The sequence below is a fragment of the Anabrus simplex genome, chromosome 3, assembly GCF_040414725.1.
Source record: "Anabrus simplex isolate iqAnaSimp1 chromosome 3, ASM4041472v1, whole genome shotgun sequence".
Classification (NCBI taxonomy): Eukaryota; Metazoa; Arthropoda; class Insecta; order Orthoptera; family Tettigoniidae; genus Anabrus; species Anabrus simplex.
The window spans coordinates 284,600,291-284,620,611 of record NC_090267.1 but is presented as its reverse complement, the minus strand read 5'-3'; the positions used below and the strand labels follow the sequence as shown (position 1 = coordinate 284,620,611).

The window sequence follows — 20,321 nt, the reverse complement described above, 5'->3', positions numbered from 1 at the left end:
GGCCCTTTGAGCCTGAAGGGCCTGGAGGACCTGAAGGGTCCTTTTTACCTGAGGGGCCTGTTTTCTGCTTGCGTGAAGCGCCTGTGCCTGATGGGCCTGCTTGGGCTTTAGGGTTGCCACGCTTGTCTCCCTTTGGCCCTTTGCCTTGGTAAGCGGCTTCGTAGTCCCTGCGGCTGGGACATTCTCTATAATTAGCCGCGTGTTTCCCCCCCGCAGTTTGCGCACTGAGAGTACGCGGGGTCACTGCCGTGGGGGCAGTCGCGAGACAGGTGGGAGGCGGCGCATCTGCGGCATCTGGGATCTAGCCGGCAGGCCGCTCCTGAGTGCCCATGCCTCTGACACACTCCACATTGGGGGCCAGTGGCTGGGGGGCGGTACGGCTCGACTGTCACCAGCATATTCGCCAGCATCCGCATTCTCCTCAGACTGTCTGCTCCTGGGGTGTCCGCCACGGCAACTAGGAAGAGACAGCCTTTGGCTGGTCTGTTTCCTGTTCGCATCCGGTGCACTGTAAGAGCGTTGATACCTTGGGCTTGCATGGCTAGCTCGATATCTCCTGGCTCGTATGTGCTGTTGGGCGTTCTCACTACGAATCGTTTTACTGTAGCGTTGGGCAATATCTTTACAAATGTGATATTAAGCCTCCTCAGCACCTGTATAGCGATTTCATAGCTTTCAAAGCTAGACATGTGTAGCCGGACTGCTTCGTGCGCATTAAATCTCGGCTTAGAGAAATAGTAGTTTCTCTGCTCATGTTTCAGCTCTTTGAGAAGCTCCATTTCAATCTGCTTGATGTTGTTTGTGTATACCGTAAGGGGTGGGGGTTTAGACCCCTTACGGGTGGCTGGTTGAGGTGATTCCTGATATGTCTGCCTCGTGTTTGTGTTTGGTGGTGGCATAGGCGTGTCGTTTGTAGTGACCGTGGAGCTATTGGCCTGGGTTCTCGGGTTTCGACCCTCGCCTTTCTGAGCCTTGCGGCTCTGGGGCTGGGGTTCTTTCCCTTTCCCCTTACCCCTCTTCCTCCCTTTGGCCTCTTTAAAACCGTCACCCTGATTTCCAGGCCGGGTGGCTGGGACCTCGGGTTCGGTCACCCCTAGTTCGCGCTGCTCCTCTCCCTCCGAACTTTCAGAGTCGGCCTCCTGGGATGAACTTGATAGGTCCATCACCAGTTTAGCCTCATCCGAGTCGGAGTATGAGTTGCTGGCTTGCTTGGGGGAGGGTTGGACTTTAGTTGGCGCTTTCCGCCGAGTCCGGTTCTTTTCCCCAACCTTCCTTCCCTGGGCGGCCGCCTCCTCGCTCGGGTCTGCAGGACTGGGTCCCTCTTTCCCGGCGTCTGGCAGTGCGACCACTAGGTTAGGTAGGAGGGGGTGGATTGCATTGGGGGGAGAGTTGCTCTCCGTGTTGTGTTTGGCCCCTTGGGCCACCGGGCTGGTCGGCGCGCCGCCCCCAGGTTTCGCCAGGCCGGTCGCTGGCTCTGCTATACAGCGTTCTGCGCGGGCCGGCACTGGTTGGACTGGTAGGTGCGAGCTTAAGCTCCGGTTAGCTGTCAAGGGGGTGTTAGTGTTAGTGTCAGTGCTATGTATGCCTGTCATGTGTAGGATGTAGTGTTTCGTGAGTGAAACACTATCTGTCACGTTAATTCCCTGCTCTACGGGGTCAGTGTCCGGAGCGAGGGTCATTTGTGACCGGTTGGGGCCGCGCGTGACAAGGCTACCTGTGCCAGCCTTAAGAAAGGCTGGCTTAACATTCCTGCCAGCAGCCATTGCTGTGGGGCTGCCCTCAAACTGTAGCCACGGATATGTGGTGTTGAAGTTGAGGTGCTGTGAGTACAGCGTCGCCACAGTCGAGTAGAGACGTGGGGGGGTCTCATTCTCCGCCGTAGGTTTGGAGCCAGCCGGTTGGTCAGAGCGCTGTGATAACAGCGTCTCTTCCCTCTCGGTCTCCTCTGGACGTTCTAGTTGCTCGGCGATTGTGTCTGTAATGGTCCCAGGCTCGTCGACAAATTGCTCTTTCCGATGCGATTTATTGCTCTTTTGGGAATTACGAGCCTGGTTCCGTGTGTTTTGGTGTGGGGACATTCTAATACGAACTAGTGGGCGCGGGATTATCCGCTGTTAAGCGGGTCCCTGGTCCACAGATTCCCTATCTAACCCTAGGTACCGAGAAGCGGTAACCGGTTGGGGCAGGTAGTGTAGTCTCTCGAAGTCTGGAAGGTCTCAGTGAGAGGAGAGGGACAGCGGAGCATTAGGCACGTATGTCCTCTCGCTAGCGCAGTTGAACTCGTCCTCATACCGTGGAGGCCACTGCATAGGCTATTTGAAGCCACCAGCAGTGCCAATGGACTATGAGAGCTATGTCTCATTTCCAAAAATAGATGCCTGCCTGGCCATCAAATGGTATAGATGTTGATTCCCATAGGGAACCTAAAATATTTGTCCTGAATGAGTAAATTTATAATTTATAATTTAGAGAATTAAGAGAAGAAAGCTTGGAATTGAAGTGGGTACAACACAAGGAAAGATTACCTTTTTGTTTCCAGATCAGCTGAAGTGAGCAAGTTCATGCAGACCTTCAGGGTTTACCACTAACCTTGAAGGACTGTCCTGAAACTTACGGATATACACTTTGCAATCTCTGACCCATGTGCCAAATATTTTCCCCTGTTGCCGTAGCTCGTGGCATTTTTTGGTGACGGTCTCAGTCCTAGGCATTAAGTGCTCGTTGAGATAGATGTTATTTACCAAACTATATCCGATTTCGTTCGTTTTTAGTGTCTTTTTGTCATCTGCTACTGAGGATTTCTTCTTTCTTCTATCGATTAACAAACTTCATGATGATCGGTTGTGGTCCAGGTTTTATGGATGGAAGTCTGTGTGCAGCGTCAATATTTTTGGGCTTTATATACTGTAGACTCCCAGCGCCTTGCCAACTCCCCATATTCATCTTTCCTATCTTACTTTCTTTGGATAAATCTTGTTCTCATCAGTATTAGGTTTCATGAAAGAGTCTCGTTTTCCTGCCTTTTATGGTTGATTTATTTCTTTAAGGTCAGAACTCTTCCTCTACTTACTACTATTACACCAGTCTAAGTAGCTCAGGCAGACTCTGAGCTCAGCTTGGCAGGTTCAATCCTGGCTCAGTCTGGTGATATTTGAAGGTGCTCAAATACAGTAGTCTAATGTCGGTAGATTTACCGACACGTAAAAGAACTCCTGTGGGACGAAATTCCGGCACCTTGGCGTCTCTGAAAATCATGAATTTGTATTATTATTATTATAGACATGATACGGACTTTTGGGTTTATGCTGTGTGAAGAAAACAAGAAAACCTTGTACGGACTATGAAAGCATCAATGTTGTGTTGTTTTTATTATTATTTACTAGCATTTTCTCTCTATTAATAATAAAATGATGCTATTTCACTTTTAAGTTATTAATGGAGAAAGACACATTCCCCACCTAACTAGGTTTGTACATACATACATACATACATTATCATTCTAGACTGTTATGCCTTTCAGCGTTCAGTCTGCAAGCCTCTGAGAATTTACTAAACGTCGCCACAATCCTCGATTTGCAACTAGTGTTGTGGCCTCATTTAGTTCTATACCTCTTATCTTTAAATCGTTAGAAACCGAGTCTAACCATCGTCGTCTTGGTCTCCCCCTACTTCTCTTACCCTCCATAACAGAGTCCATTATTCTCCTAGGTAACCTATCCTCCTCCATTCGCCTCACATGACCCCACCACCGAAGCCAGTTTATGCGTACAGCTTCATCCATCGAGTTCATTCCTAAATTAGCCTTTATCTCCTCATTCCGAGTACCCTCCTGCCATTGTTCCCACCTGTTTGTACCAGCAATCATTCTCGCTACTTTCATGTCTGTTACTTCTAACTTATGAATAAGATATCCTGAGTCCACCCAGCTTTCGCTCCCGTAAAGCAAAGTTGGTCTGAAAACAGACCGATGTAAAGATAGTTTCGTCTGCGAGCTCACTTCCTTCTTACAGAATACTGCTGATCGCAACTGCGAGCTCACTGCATTTGCTTTACTACACCTTGATTCAATCTCTCTTACTATATTACCATCCTGGGAGAACACACAACCTAAATACTTGAAATTATCGACTTGTTCTAGCTTTGTATCACCAATCTGACATTCGATTCTGTTGAATTTCTTACCTACTGACATCAATTTAGTCTTCGAGAGGCTAATTTTCATACCATACTCATTGCACCTATTTTCAAGTTCCAAGATATTAGACTGCAGGCTTTCGGCACAGTCTGCCATTAAGACCAAGTCGCCAGCATAGGCCAAACTACTTACTACATTTCCACCTAACTGAATCCCTCCCTGCCATTTTATACCTTTCAGCAGATGATCCATGTAAACTATGAACAGCAAAGGTGAAAGATTACAGCCTTGTCTAACTCCTGTAAGTACCCTGAACCAAGAACTCATTCTACCATCAATTCTCACTGAAGCCCAATTGTCAACATAAATGCCTTTGATTGATTTTAATAATCTACCTTTAATTCCATAGTCCCCCAGTATGGCGAACATCTTTTCCCTCGGTACCCTGTCATATGCTTTCTCTAGATCTACGAAACATAAACACAACTGCCTATTCCTCTCGTAGCATTTTTCAATTACCTGGCGCATACTGAAAATCTGATCCTGACAGCCTCTCTGTGGTCTGAAACCACACTGGTTTTCATCCAACTTCCTCTCAACGACTGATCGCACCCTCCCTTCCAGGATGCCATTGAATACTTTGCCTGGTATACTAATCAATGAGATACCTCGATAGTTGTTGCAATCCTTCCTGTTCCCTTGCTTATAGATAGGTGCAATTACTGCTTTTGTCCAATCTGAAGGTACCTTACCAACACTCCACGCTAATTTTACTACTCTATGAAGCCATTTCATCCCTGCCTTCCCACTGTACTTCACCATTTCAGGTCTAATTTCATCTATTCCTGCTGCCTTATGACAATGGATTTTATTTACTATCCTTTCCACTTCCTCAAGCATAATTTCACCAACATCGTTTTCCTCCTCCCCATGAGCTTGGCTGTTTGCATCACCACCATGATGATTTCCTTTTACATTTAGAAGATGTTCAAAATATTCCCTCCACCTCTCCAGTGATTCCCTGGGATCTATTATGAGTTCACCTGAATTACTCAAAACACTGTTCATTTCCTTTTTCCCTCCCTTCCTAAGATTCTTTATTACTGTCCAGAAAGGTTTCCCTGCTGCTTGACCTAGCCTTTGCAGGTTATTACCAAAATTTTCTCATGACTTCTTTTTGGATTCAACAACTATTTGTTTCGCTCTGTTTCTTTCATCTACGTACCAATCCCTGTCTGCCTTGGCCCTTGTTTGGAGCCATTTCTGATAAGCCTTCTTTTTATGTTTACAGGCTGCTCTCACTTCATCATTCCACCAAGATGTTCGCCTTTTCCCATCTTTACACACAGTTGTTCCTAGGCATTCCCTTGCTGATTCTATTACAGCATCCCTGTATGCCACCCATTCACTTTCTATATCCTGAACCTGCTTACTGTCTACTGTTCGAAACTTCTCACTAACCATATCCATGTACTTCTGTCTAATTTCCTCGTCCTGGAGACTTTCTATCCTTATTCGTTTGCAGACAGATTTCACTTTCTCTACCCTAGGCCTAGAGATACTTAGTTCACTACAGATCAGATAGTGGTCTGTATCATCGAAAAATCCGCGAAAAACTCGTACATTCCTAACAGATTTCCTGAATTCAAAGTCTGTTAAGATATAGTCTATTATGGATCTGGTACCCCTAGCCTCCCATGTGTAGCGGTGAATAGCCTTATGCTTGAAGAATGTATTCGTAACAGCTAAACCCATACTAGCACAGAAGTCCAGCAAACGCTTCCCATTCCCATTAGCTTCCATATCTTCCCCACATTTACCAATCACCCTTTCGTATCCTTCAGTTCTATTCCCAACTCTCACATTGAAATTTCCCATTAGCACTATTCTATCCTTGCTGTTGACCCTGACCACGGTGTCACTCAATGCTTCATAAAACTTGTCAACTTCATCCTCATCTGCACCCTCACATGGTGAATACACGGACACAATTCTTGTCCTAATTCCTCCAACTGACAAATCTACCCACATCATTCGCTCATTTACATGCCTAACAGAAACTATGTTGCGTGCAGTGGTATTCCTGATAAAGAGCCCTACCCCAGACTCTGCCCGTCCCTTTCTAACACCCATCAAGTACACTTTATAATCTCCTATCTCTTCCTCATTATCTCCCCTTACCCGAATATCACTTACTCCCAGCACATCCAGATGCATCCTCTTTGCTGACTCAGCCAGTTCTACCTTCTTTCTTCCATAAGCCCCATTAATATTGATAGCTCCCCATCGAATTCCATTTCGTTCGCCAAGTTGTTTCCAAGGAGTCCCTCGCCTGTCAAATGGGAGTGGGACTCCATTACTCCCATAGGTCCGAGGCTTGCTTAAAGTGTTCTGAGCTCGGTAAATTCATGAAGCAGGATGCTGCCCTACTTGCACATAGTCCAAGTGAGGATCTCTCCTCTAACGGGTTATGGACCACCGGTGAATTGTATAGTTCTAGCCGCCTGAGCACAAGGAGGGCCATGAATCAGAATATGTCCGAGATGCCCACTCCCATTCCATAGCAACTGGTATCCCGACTCTCAGGACCACTTACTAGGCCACTCAGCCGTTGCCCATGGTTCACGAACTAGGACATGACTACAGTAACCTACAAACATGAACCAAAAATAATCTTTGATAGGGTGTTAATGGAAATGAATCCTAAGAATTTGGTGCAAAACAATAAGCAGCACAGAAATATAATTTCTAATTAAAGTATAACCTAGATAACAAATTTGTGATCAAGATTGAACTTATTCAATGATGATTTGTCTTACCAGGAAATTGACCGTCAATATTCACCTCGAATGTGGTCGCAGCGTTTACCACCTGAGGAGGTTGTCAAAAACCATGTTGCTGTTGCTCGTCAAGGTAATTAGATTGAAAATTATGATCACACACATGCTCGGAATTGTCTAGTGTATTGTTTAATGTGCTTCATGGCAGTGATAATGATGTTAGTAATAAAGAAATGGTGAGACAAATTACATTGTTATTGATCTTACAAGTTGGTAGAAAGACCACTCAGATGTTACTACCAGTTAGCTTTAAAAGTGAATATTGTAGATTAACTTGAAACCTTCATACAGGCTCACATAAGGTGTGATTCTAGAATCTTTGAAATAGATTTAACCTTGTTTCCCAGTTTCTCTTCCTGAATGTGAATATTTTCAAATATTGTCCTACCTCATTATTGTATTAATGATCTTCAGGAACACTAGTGTGTAGTTTGTCTCACTATCCTTGTACTTATTTCATATGTTACAAAATGAAACACAGAAGGATGCAACTTAATTGTTTAATAAGGGTCATGTTTCATGGGAATTATATATTTTGGATTATAATGTCTTTTTTAATCATCTTCATTACTATTTTCCTTTGACCATTATTACCACCACACAATCCTTTTGTTGTTCTCCCATGAAGGACTACCAGATACCTATGTAATTCTCCATTATTTTTTCTATATAAGTTTTATATTTTTACTGTTTGAACAAAGTACGGTATACTATGACTGTTATTTAACAAATGTTGGATTATAGATCCTCAAACTGTAGGGACTTGGTAGAAATTGGCAGAAATATTTGCTTATTTGGAAATGATAATAAATTGGAGAATACTAAAGAAATATGACAGACATCTCGTTGTTTGTTCCTGAAGAGACGGTAACTTTTTGACCTCAAACATTGTACTGAGAAGTGTACAGTGTTCATGAGCAGCAGATTCTTTTAGGAAATTTCCGACTCATTTTTCAATTCCTGTGTCATGATGCAATCACAAGGACGCACACAAAATCACTTGTGCACACTGATTTTATTTACAATTTACTTCCACATTATACACACATCAGTACACCACCATTTGGAACAACTGCCTATCATAAAGAATAAGAGGACTGCAACCAATGCATGTTAACTACCAACTCAACAAAACCAATTCACATAATTCAAACACTCGTTAACACGACTTCCACACAAGTCTCATCAAAGCAACTCCTGTTAAACAACTCCTCTCTAGCATCAAGATTGCCTCTTATATATGTTGCCTAGGCCCTGTTTCATAAAACATCTTTCACTAACATTATTAGTAAGAAACCAATAATATTAACTAATTATATTAGTATTATGTTTCATAGAGTTATTAGCTAACAATATTTAGTAATTAGTTAGCCCACCTGGTGGCCGTGATCATTAAGGAACTGACACCGTGGTTAGCCGGTTCAAGTCCCATTGGTCGAAAAAATGTTCACCATCAGAATGTTGGCCGGCAGGGTAGGGGAGGTGGTGGTATACAATTTCTAATCACTAGATTGCGTGCCAAAAGCCTGGATTAAATTCCAAACCTCTCTGCAGTGCTCATACGGAGTGAGGGCATATGATGCTGTTGACGGTGATTCGTCCGTTGGATGGAGACGTTAAGCCTTGAGCAGACACCTTGGTGTTATTGGACAGGAATAGGCTATGTGTCGGCACCGGGTTTCACCCTCTCTCTACTATCATATATCACGTCATTCATTTCATCTCATTAACTCCTGTGATGAGGTTGACATCAGGAAGGGCATCCGGTCATAAAAACCCACCACGACAGATTCATCTCACCTCATACCTGACCTCGTAGGGAAATGGGACAAGGGTTGGACAAACAAACAATATTAGTAATTAGTTTATGAGTCAAAATTATTAGTAGATATTCCTAATAATATTAGTAAATTGTTTCATAGACAACATGGCTAATAAAAGTTACCCATATTACTGGGATTATTTCCATGAGTTTTGACTCATAATCCATATTATTAGTGACAACAAAGTGAGTGGTATTTAAATATTTTGGCATTAAATCATGAAGATCAGTGAAATGGTTGACTCTGATTGAAACAGTGATGAGGAACTAGTGTAGGTATTCACCATTCAATAAATGTTAAGCAAACGACAGCCTGTACTGGTATGTAACAAGTATATGAATACAATGAGAGATTTAGGTTAGATTACAAAACTTTTGAATATTAACTTGATAGGATTGGTAACACAATATTCCACTGCAAGGAATGAAGCATAACCTCAAAACAGCAGTATCACATTGCACTCCATGGGTTGGTAGCGAGCCATCTTCTATAGTCTGCTATGGTTGGTAGTGATACACAGTATCATTGTGTTTCCCTAGAGCAGTTCTGCTTGGAGACTCCAGCTATCCTTTAAAATCTTGACTTATACTACCAGTAAACCAAGATGGTGGTGGTGATGATGGTTTTAAGAGGATAATAAATAATAATTGTATGGCCTCAGCTACCGTGTGCAGACATTTCAATTTGACGCCATCTGGCTGTCTGCTCATCAATTTTGACGTTCTGTTTTACTCTAGGCCCACTAGATGGCAGACCGAGTAAACCGGAACTCTCTTGGGCGTCTATGGCTGAGATTTTATGAATTTTGTCAGGTAAACACCAAATGTGCCACCAGAGATCTTTTACCTGCTGACATCGTACGACAAGGAGTGTCAAATGGACTTTTTTCCCGCCCTTCAAAAATCCGACTACCTCTGCCGGGTTTGAACTCGCTATCTTGGGATCCAGAGGCTGAAACTCTACCACTGATCCGCAGAGGAAGTACAACTAGATAACCATCCTCTGTATAACACTACTCAGATAGGAAAAATGAAGGGATCTGACACTTAGAAAAATGAAGGTATCGGCCAAAGAAAGAGAAAGGCCACGAAGGGCGTGAGAATGAAAGACTCTCTAGGCCTCACAGCCTAATACTGTCAGGATCGGAAAAGAATAAGAGTTGAACAAGGGAGGTTGGATAGGATGGATGAAAGTGAGGAACCTTGGCACAAGTACGTGGAAGCAATGCCAGGAACCAGCTCAGAGCACCATGGTCACCAACCTGAGCTCCCAGCATTTGCCTGGTGTGAAAATGGGAAACCACGGAAAACCATCTTCAGGGCTGCCGATAGTGGGATTCGAACCTACTATCTCCCGGATGCAAGCTCACAGCCGCGCGCCTCTACGCGCACGGCCAACTCGCCCGGTGGGCTCCCAGATTGAGAATCCCTGCGGCCCCTTTTAGTTGCCTCTTACGACAGGCTGGGGATACTGTGGGTGTTATTCTGCTACATCCTCCCACAAGGGAACAATCAATCAATCAATACTGATCTGCATTTAGGGCAGTCGCCCAGGTGGCAGATTCCCTATCTGTTGCTTTCCTAGACTTTTCCTAAATGATTTCAAAGAAATTGGAAATTTTTTGAACATCTCCCTTGGTAAGTTATTCCAATCCCTAACTCCCCTTCCTATAAATGAATATTTGCCCCAGTTTGTCCTCTTGAATTCCAACTTTATCTTCATATTGTGATCTTTCCTACTTTTATAAACGCTATTCAAACTTATTTGTCTACTAATGTCATTCCACGCCATCTCTCCGCTGACAGCTTGGAACATACCACTTAGTCGAGCAGCTCTTCTTCTTTCTCTCAATTCTTCCCAACCCAAACATTGCAACATTTTTGTAACGCTACTCTTTTGTCGGAAATCACCCAGAACAAATCGAGCTGCTTTTCTTTGGATTTTTTCCAGTTCTTGAATCAGGTAATCCTGGTGAGGGTCCCATACACTGGAACCATACTCTAGTTGGGGTCTTACCAGAGACTTATATGCACTCTCCTTTACATCCTTACTGCAACCCCTAAACACCCTCATAACCATGTGCAGAGATCTGTACCCTTTATTTACAATCCCATTTATGTGATTACCCCAATGAAGATCTTTCCTTATATTAACACCTAGATACTTACAATGATCCCCAAAAGGAACTTTCACTCCATCAACGCAGTAATTAAAACAGAGAGGACTTTTCCTATTTGTGAAACTCACAACCTGACTTTTAACCCCGTTTATCAACATACCATTGCCTGCTATCCATCTCACAACATTTTCGAGATCATGTTGCAGTTGCTCACAATCTTGTAACTTATTTATCACTCTATAGAGAATAACATCATCCGCAAAAAGCCTTACCTCCGATTCCACTCCTTTACTCATATCATTTATATATATAAGAAAACATAAAGGTCCGATAATACTGCCTTGAGGAATTCCCCTCTTAATTATTACAGGGTCAGATAAAGCTTCACCTACTCTAATTCTCTGAGATCTATTTTCTAGAAATATAGCAACCCATTCAGTCACTCTTTTGTCTAGTCCAATTGCACTCATTTTTGCCAGTAGTCCCCCATGATCCACCCTATCAAATGCCTTAGACAGGTCAATCGCGATACAGTCCATTTGACCTCCAGAATCCAAGATATCTGCTATATCTTGCTGGAATCCTACAAGTTGAGCTTTAGTGGAATAACCTTTCCTAAAACCGAATTGCCTTCTATCGAAGCAGTTATTAATTTCAAAAACATGTCTAATATAATCAGAAAGAATACCTTCCCAAAGCTTACATACAATGCATGTCAAACTTACTGGCCTGTAATTTTCAGCTTTATGTCTATCACCCTTTCCTTTATACACAGGGGCTACTATAGCAACTCTCCATTCATCTGGTATAGCTCCTCCGACCAAACAATAATCAAATAAGTACCTCAGATATGGTACTATATCCCAACCCATTGTCTTTAGTATATCCCCAGAAATCTGATCAATTCCAGCCGCTTTTCTAGTTTTCAACTTTTGTATCTTATTGTAAATGTCATTGTTATCATATGTAAATTTTATTACTTCTTTGGCCTTAGTCTCCTCCTCTATCTTGACATCATCCTTGTAACCAACAATCTTTACATACTGCTGACTGAATACTTCTGCCTTTTGAAGATCCTCACATACACACTCCCCTTGTTCATTAATTATTCCTGGAATGTCCATCTTGGAACGGGTTTCTGCCTTAAAATACCTATACATACCCTTCCATTTTTCATTATCCTATCAAATAATTCCAAATCCGCGTCCGTGCTACCCTTTCCCGATCTGTACACTCCAAATATATGAAGTTGCCTATTATCTTTAGAAATGAGCCTTACACCTAGAATTTCATGTGTCTCATCTTTAACTTTTTCGTAGCTTACAAATTCTTCTTTCACCAGAATGAACACTCCCCCTCCCACCATTCCCATCCTATCTCTACAATACACACTCCAGTGCCGTGAGAAAATTTCTGCATCCATTATATCATTTCTCAGCCATGATTCAACTCCTATTACAATATCTGGTAAATATTTATCTATTAAATTACTTAATTCTATTCCTTTCTTTACAATACTTCTACAGTTCAACACTAACAATTTCATGTCATCCCTACTTGATTTCCAGTTCCCTGTTCCCTTATCACCGCTTCCTAGGCCATCCCGTTTCCCTGAATGTACCTCCCTACTACCCTTCCAAACAAATTTCCTAACTTATACGTACCACTGCGGTTTAAATGAAGGCCATCCGAGCGCAGATCCCTATCTCCTATCCACCCATTTGGATCTAGAAATTTCACTCCCAGTTTCCCACATACCCACTCCATAGTCTCATTTAAATCCCCAATCACCCTCCAGTCAGTATCCCTCCTACACAGTATTCCACTAATAACAACCTCCGCTTTCTTAAACTTCACCCATGCTGCATTTACCAGATCCCACACATCTCCAACTATGTTGGTACTTATATCAGCTTGCCTTACGTTGTTCGTACCGAAGTGAAACACTACCACCTTCTCCTTCCCCTCCTCCCTCTCTTCTACTTTCCTCAACATCTGCCTCAACCTAATTCCTGGATAACATTCTACTCTGGTTCCCTTTCCTCCACACACTTTCCCCATGTGTCTAACGATGGAATCCCCCATGACCAGAGCCTCAACCCTACCCACCTCATTTGATCCCCTCCCCTCCTGGTCAGCCCTATCTTTCCTGATAGCTGCAGAAGCTACTTCCTCCTCCCTTTTCTCCTTCCCATGACCCTGTTCCACCTGTCTTTTCCTATCCTGTACTCTACATTTCCCTTTCCAACCTTTTCCCTTCCTCCTACTTCCACACATCTCAGCAACAGTTCCCTGTCCCTCATCTTCCCTCTGTTGTTCTACCTGGAGTGGCTCGTACCTATTTCGCACAGACACCTGTCCTGAATTCTGATCCTGAATAGAGCCCTTAGCCTGCAATCTCCTTCCCCTTAGCTTATTGCTCGAATCTTGGCAAATCATATTGTACCCCTGGTGGAGAAAATACTTCCAGAGAGTCACTGTGGCTTCAGGCCTTCTAGAGGAACCACAGATATGATATTCACAGCTCGTCAACTCCAGGAAAAATGTAGAGAACAAAATAGACCTCTTTATATTGCCTTTATTGATCTTACTAAGGCATTTGACTCTGTGAACCGAGAAGCTTTGTGGAAAATGTTAGCTCTATATGGCTTTCCGCAGAAATCTATTGCCATCTTGAAATTGCTCTACACTGATATGATGGCAGCTGTCATTGGCAACGGCTCTATTGGAGAGCCATGCATATCAATACCGGTGTTAAGCAAGGCTGTGTGATAACCCCCACTTTGTTTTCCTTGTATGTTGCCACTGTCATGGAACTTGTCAGAGATGATCTCCCTCCAGGAATTCATATAACTTACAGGATGGATGGTAAACTTTTTAATTTGAGCTGTTTAAAGGCAGGAACTCGGACATCGTCTGCAGCATTAGTTGAGTTACAGTACGCTGATGATAATGCTGTCGTAGCTCAGACACAAGAAGAGCTTGTGAGAATCCTGAATGCTTTCTCTGCTGCATACAACAAGATCGGACTCAAACTGAATACCAGCAAAACACAGATCCTATACCAACCAACCCCTGGGGAAGGTCAAAGAGATATCAATGTTACAATTGATGGAGTGAGCCTTCAAGTTGTAAACACCTTCCCATACCTTGGCAGCACCCTCTCATCAAGCGCAAATATAGATTCAGAAATCCAACACAGAATTAACCGTGCAGGAGCATCCTTTGCTAAGTTAAGATCTCGAGTTTTTTACAATCACGATGTCAATATCACAACAAAGATTCTTGTGTACAATTCTGTTATAGTTCCAACCTTACTCTACGGATCTGAATCCTGGACATCCTACAGTCGACACCTTAAGAAGCTGGAACAGTATCATCAACGTTGCTTGATGAGAATACTGCAAATAACTTGGCAAGACAGGCGCACAAATATCAGCGTTCTTGAAGAGGCACACACCACCAGTATAGAATTGTTGGTTTTAAGACGCCTGCTACGATGGACAGGCCACGTAGTTCGCATGCCCAATAATCGCATTCCCAAACAAGTGTTTTACTCTGAGCTATCAGTAGGTAAATGCTGTGTAGGCAGTCAGAGGAAGCAATTTAAAGATGTAATCAAGGCTAACTTGAAGAGATGTAACATTGATGTTGATAACTGGGAGAGGTTAGCACTTGACCGTTCAACCTGGAGATCACTAGTCCATTACGGCACACTGTCTTTTGAAGAAAACCGCCGACGTACAGCGAATGACAAGAGGCAATGTAGGAAAGAAAAAGAAGTGCTGAGAAGACATAGAAATAACATGACTGCTCCACCTGGGACTACCTGTCATCACTGTGGCAAATTGTGTAACTCCCGCATTGGACTGTATAGTCACCTCCGAACACATTGATGAAGAGACATCCTACCTGGAAGACAAACCTAATCGATTACGAGTGTTTGCTATCATCATGTTATGCCTTCTGGTGTGAAGATTGACAACTAAAATGATAAAGTAATTTGTATTCCTAGGTTTTCCAAACTGAGTTGAACTGAACTCGTGTCCTTGTCCCGAGGTGGTGCAGCTCTTTTCAGGCACACCCCCATTGGAGGTGAGCTGCATGTACCATTCCAACCACATACCAGCCCTCCTGCCAATCTTAAATTCCTGGCAGTACCGGGAATCGAACCCAGGCCCCCGAGGACGGCAGCTAATAAGACTAACCATTACGCTACAGAGGCGGACACCAAACTGAGTTTTTTTTTTTTTTTTTTTGGCGTCCTGAAGTTTGCAACTCTTCTATCTCTTCCTGCCAACATAAGATGTTGACCAAAAGAAAATTTTGTATATTTATTTTTCAGCCAATCAACAATGTCTTCTATTTATTTAATTAAATCAAAATTGGGGGTGTGTCGGGCCTTAGCCCATAGTTTTCTGGAACCTTCCTCTCGGGTATAAAAGCTGGCACATTTTCAACCAGGTTGTCTTATTTCATTGTTCCAGTCTAGTGTGCCAACGGCCGTAGCCATGTTGAAACACTGGATCCCGTGAGATCTCCAAAGTTCAGCAACATTGGGCGTGGTCAGGAGTTGGATGGGTTGCCACGTGCTGTTGGGGGTAAGGAAATGGAGGAGCAGAAAGGAACTGGCCACCCTACCGCACGTAAACTCCGGCTCAGGAACACCTCTGCGGAGGTTCGGACCTGCCTTTGGGCAGAATAACCCTTTTAGTCTAGTGTGTGTGTTCATAAAGGAGATGAATCAGCTCAAGTTGATGGCAGCCCTGGTTTAACTAAGTGATAGTTTTTGGCAGCTAGTTCAAAGGGAAGGTTTCCAATCTTTAATAATGTAACTTCAATTTTCTAAAATGTAAATTTCCAACTTCTAAAGTAAATCTCAAACAAACCAAAGGAACTTAAACGTAATCAGGGAATAGAGAGTGTGCTACCCTTTCGTGTTCCCTATCAACTTGATTTTGAGGTGACTATGACTTTGTAACTGTTTTCTGTTTGTAACCTTTATAACTTAAATATTTTCTCCACCTAGTCAGTAGTAATGGCTTAGCCTCTGTAACTTCAGGCCATAAGCCCAAATAGGGTTTTAAGCTTTTCAATGCAAATTTCAAGGAGAGCGCAAGTGTCCGCCTCCACACCACTTTGATTTTTTGGGCCAGTTACTTTAACCTATTGTTTTTCACAAAGGCCCGGTTAGAATGGGTATTCAATGCCCCTGTGAAATTCGATTCCATTTCTTTTATGTTAAGATGTTAGACTGTTGAGCATACTAGACAGTAAATACTGCTCAAATTTGTAAAATGTAGGTTGCGCCTTTGATAGGCCTGGGAGTTAAAGGTAAATTTTATAGAGCATGGATGCTCTCTCTACCAATGTAGAGATGTTAATGTAAATATTTGGAAGGCTGGAAAGGTGTAATGTTTGGAGAGTAGTCTCCTAGATAAATTGGTGGAGCAAAGGTGCTCTTTTAAGAGAGTATATTTGTACACTATGTTCTACAACTAGTGTAAAAGAAATTGGGAGATCTGTCTCCTTGACTGTTGAAAGGAAATTAAGAAGCTTCAAGCTCAAAGTTGTTAATTAACTTTCTAAATTGTTATCCCATCTAATGGTCTTTTGTACCTGAATTGTTAAAATTCAACATACCAAAGAAAAAAAAAAAGAAAGAAAATATAGCTATAACTTTAAAGTTTTAAAATTAATCTTCTGATTGTCTTATATCGACCCATTCATGCCTGCACTTTCTTTCACCTCCGTAATCCACAAAAACATGGTAATAATAATAATAATAATAATAATAATAATAATAATAATAATAATAATAATAATAATAATAATAATAATAATAATAATAATAATTGAATCTCAATATTGGTATTATTTACCCACGGGTTAAAGAATATTGTTTTCAAGTTATATCAGTCTATTACACTTTCGTCAGTCACTAATACATTTAAATCCTCTCAATTACTGAACAGTGAAACCATAAAATGTGAATAACAATAAATAATTCTTTTTAATAATTGGATTGTCCAAAATGTTCTCAGCATTTTCTAAGATGAAAATTAATTAAATGTTAAGGATTTAAGAAATAAAATAAAGTTTAGAAATCAAGAGATCATCCATAATTCTTTATAATTATAGTCAGTCTTTCTAGCAGTTTTGAAACTGTTTTCATTTAGATCTGGGCTGGTCATTTTCTCTTTAAAGAATTCTACAGAGCTATTTTGGTGGGTTTGGTGATATATCATAGTGAAATGCAGAAAATTTTATGTATGTACATGGGTAATGAAAGGCACATAATGGAACACTACAAAATGTGTGTTTGCTAGTTTTCCAATTGCTTGCAGTGCACATTTGAACTATCAGCTTGGGAGAAGATTATAAAAATGGTTGACTTTATGAAATTTCTATTGATATAATGGATAATGTTTTTGTATGAATATTTCATTGGCATGAACCATATTTCAGAATTATATATGCACCTCATAGTCATTCAAATTCAGTATTCTATCTCCTCTTACTCACATTTCAAAATTAATTCCATTTCATTGTTTTCCCCTCACAGGTTGTGAAAGACTCAAATATCATATTGAAAAGTACACCCAAGCTTCACTAAATGTTCACATAAACAATACTTCTAGGAAATTTTAGATCCATATTTTAATGCTCAAGTCACTCATTTTCATGAATCAGATTGTTATTTAAGCTGAAGGTCTTCCAAAGTGGTCAACATATATTAGCTAAATTCCAAGCTTTAAATTTCAAAAAATCACATGTTAATTTTTAATTCATGAACACTCTTTTCATATACTTCACAAATGTTTCCATATCTATTATTATTCCTTTTTTTCCATTGTAATCCAGACTCTCTTATACAATGTCTCAGAAACAAATTGAGAATTACCTGGCAGGAAACAAATGTTGTCATTCTGGAGAAGGTCAGAGACATGGAGGTGATGCTAGCCCAATATCAGCTCCAGTGGGTTGGACACATAGTCTGCATGCCTGATTGCTGTATCTTAAAACAAGCATTGTACTCTGAACTAACCAAAGGATGCTGCTGCTTTGGAGGTCAGAGGAAGAGGTATTAAGATTAAGATTGCCTCAAAGCGTCCAAGAAGCATTCTTACCGACAACTAGGAAACATGCGTTGACTGGCCAGCCTGAAGGAGTAGTATCCATCAAGTGATGATGATGATGATGCTTGTTGTTTAAAGGGGCCTAACATCGAAGGTCATCGGCCCCTATATCCATCAAGTAATAACAACATTTGTATAACAGAGATGTCATATTACAGTGGAACAGTGCATTAAAAAAAGAGAGGGAAACCTGAGGGAGAACAGCTAGTTCCCAACTTAGCCTTCAGTATGTACCTGTCACTGTTGTAGAGTGTGCAGATTACGAATTGGTTGATCAGCCCTCAGAAGACACATCAGTACAAAAACTATCATTCTCACTAGCGAGTGATTGCTAATGATGATCATGATGAGGAGAAGGAGCATCTAATGGCACATAAATAAACTTTCCAAATTTGAAACTCTGCAAGAGCTTTGTTAAGATGGAAACTGTGCTTTTCAGTGTTGAATTTAGTTAATATAAACTTTAAATTTTCAGTCTGTCAAACACAAGATATAAATTTATGAAATGCCAGTATATACCTGAAAAGAAAACAGAAAAATTGAATGGCATGTTTCATTCTACAAGAACATCCTCAGATTCTTTCAAATCACATGTATCATGCGTATATATGTACAATATTGTTTAAGTTGTGCGTCAGTCAGTCTTCATTGATCTGCTTTTTGGACAGTCGCCCAGGTGAAAGATTCCCTATCAATTGTTTATCTAGTCTTACCTTAAGTGATTTTGAAGAACTTGGAAATATATCAAACATTTCCCTTAATAAATTATTCTGTCCCTCAATTCCTCTTCCTATAAATAAATAATTGCACAAATTTGTCCTCTTGAATTCAGACTTCAACTTCATAGTATGATTTTTCATACTGCTAAAAGCTCCACTCAAGTTTATTTGTCTATTAATGTCATTCGACACCATTTCACCATTGATAGATTTGAATGTCCCACTTAGTCGAGCAGTTCGTCTCTTTACTCCCATGTCTCTTAACACAAATACAGTATGATAACCTGTTGAAATATATACACAATAATATATAATCGATCCACTAAGCAGTATCGGTATGGTACAGCTGATCTACGATGGTTCGCTACATCAGCTTTTTTTTTTTTTTTTTGCTTTACATCGCACTGACACAGATAGGTCGTATGGCAATAATGGGATAGGAAAAGCCTAGGAGTGGGAAGGAAGCAGTCTTGGCCTTAATTAAGGTACAGCCCCAACATTTGCCGGTGTGAAAATGGGAAACCACGGAAAATCCTCTTCAGAGCTGCTGACGGTGGGGTTCGAACCCACTATCTCCCGGACACAAGCTCACAACTGCGTGACCCTAACCACATGGCCAACTCCCCCGGTCGCTACATCGGCAACTGACTGTCTGGGCTTATAACTCACTCACTGAAATGATCACAAAAATTTACAAATGATCCGCCATCTCACTGTCAGTATATCAGCGGCAACACACTATCAACACATCACTCTGCTTAACGTCTCTTCTCATACAGTCAGCTACGGCTGATCTGCCGCAACAGTTTCAGAAACACAACTCCATAACTCTTGTTCATCTATAAATCTCTCAACACTCTTTATATACTGGCTATAATTGTAGACAATTCTGTTTTTTTAGATCATGGTATTACACAACTGGGGTGTCTGATCAACTTTTAAAACATGGACTGTTATTAGTAAGTGATAGGTATGATGTAAACTTAACCAGAAGTTTCCTGTATGATTTTGAATACATGCAATACAAGCAATAAATTTAACCTAACCTATAATTCATAAACTAAACACACATGGTACATAGCCTGATGTATAATACATGAAAAAATTGTTTTCAATTATATACATAACCATAACCTAACTTGCATCAGCCCAAAGTTTGCAACATTTTTGTAACACTCTTCTTTTGTCAGAAATCACCCAGAACAAATCAAGCTGCTTTTCTTTGGATATTTTCTAGTTCTTGAATCAGGTAAACCTGGTGAAGGTCCCCATACACTGGAACCATACCCTTAACTTGGGTCTTACCAGAGATTTATAGGACCTCTCCTGTACATTCTTACCACAACCCATTAATACCAGTGGCTTGCACTGAACTCCAGCTACCCCAAGCGCTGCTGGCGCAAATAATTTTGTATTTACACTTTCTTATTATGCCTTAAAACGCTTCTTTATCAAGTTAAAACAGCTGCTAACAGCTAAGTCATGACAAGTACAGCCGTTCACTCTACCGCAGTTTCTCTGCCACAAAACCAGTCCAGGTCTCTCC

At 41.5% G+C, this 20,321-nt stretch overlaps 1 protein-coding gene across 3 annotated transcripts in view; it reads left to right on the top strand.

Annotated features, from left to right (window-relative positions):
• Positions 1 to 20,321, top strand: part of KFase (kynurenine formamidase) — a 238,476-nt gene that overhangs the window by 85,294 nt on the left and 132,861 nt on the right. For all 3 annotated transcript variants that reach the window (XM_068226675.1, XM_068226674.1, XM_067143075.2), the window contains exon 2: positions 6,958 to 7,048. In XM_068226675.1, the coding sequence (XP_068082776.1) occupies positions 6,958 to 7,048 (91 nt within the window). The remainder of the gene's footprint in view (positions 1 to 6,957; positions 7,049 to 20,321) is intronic.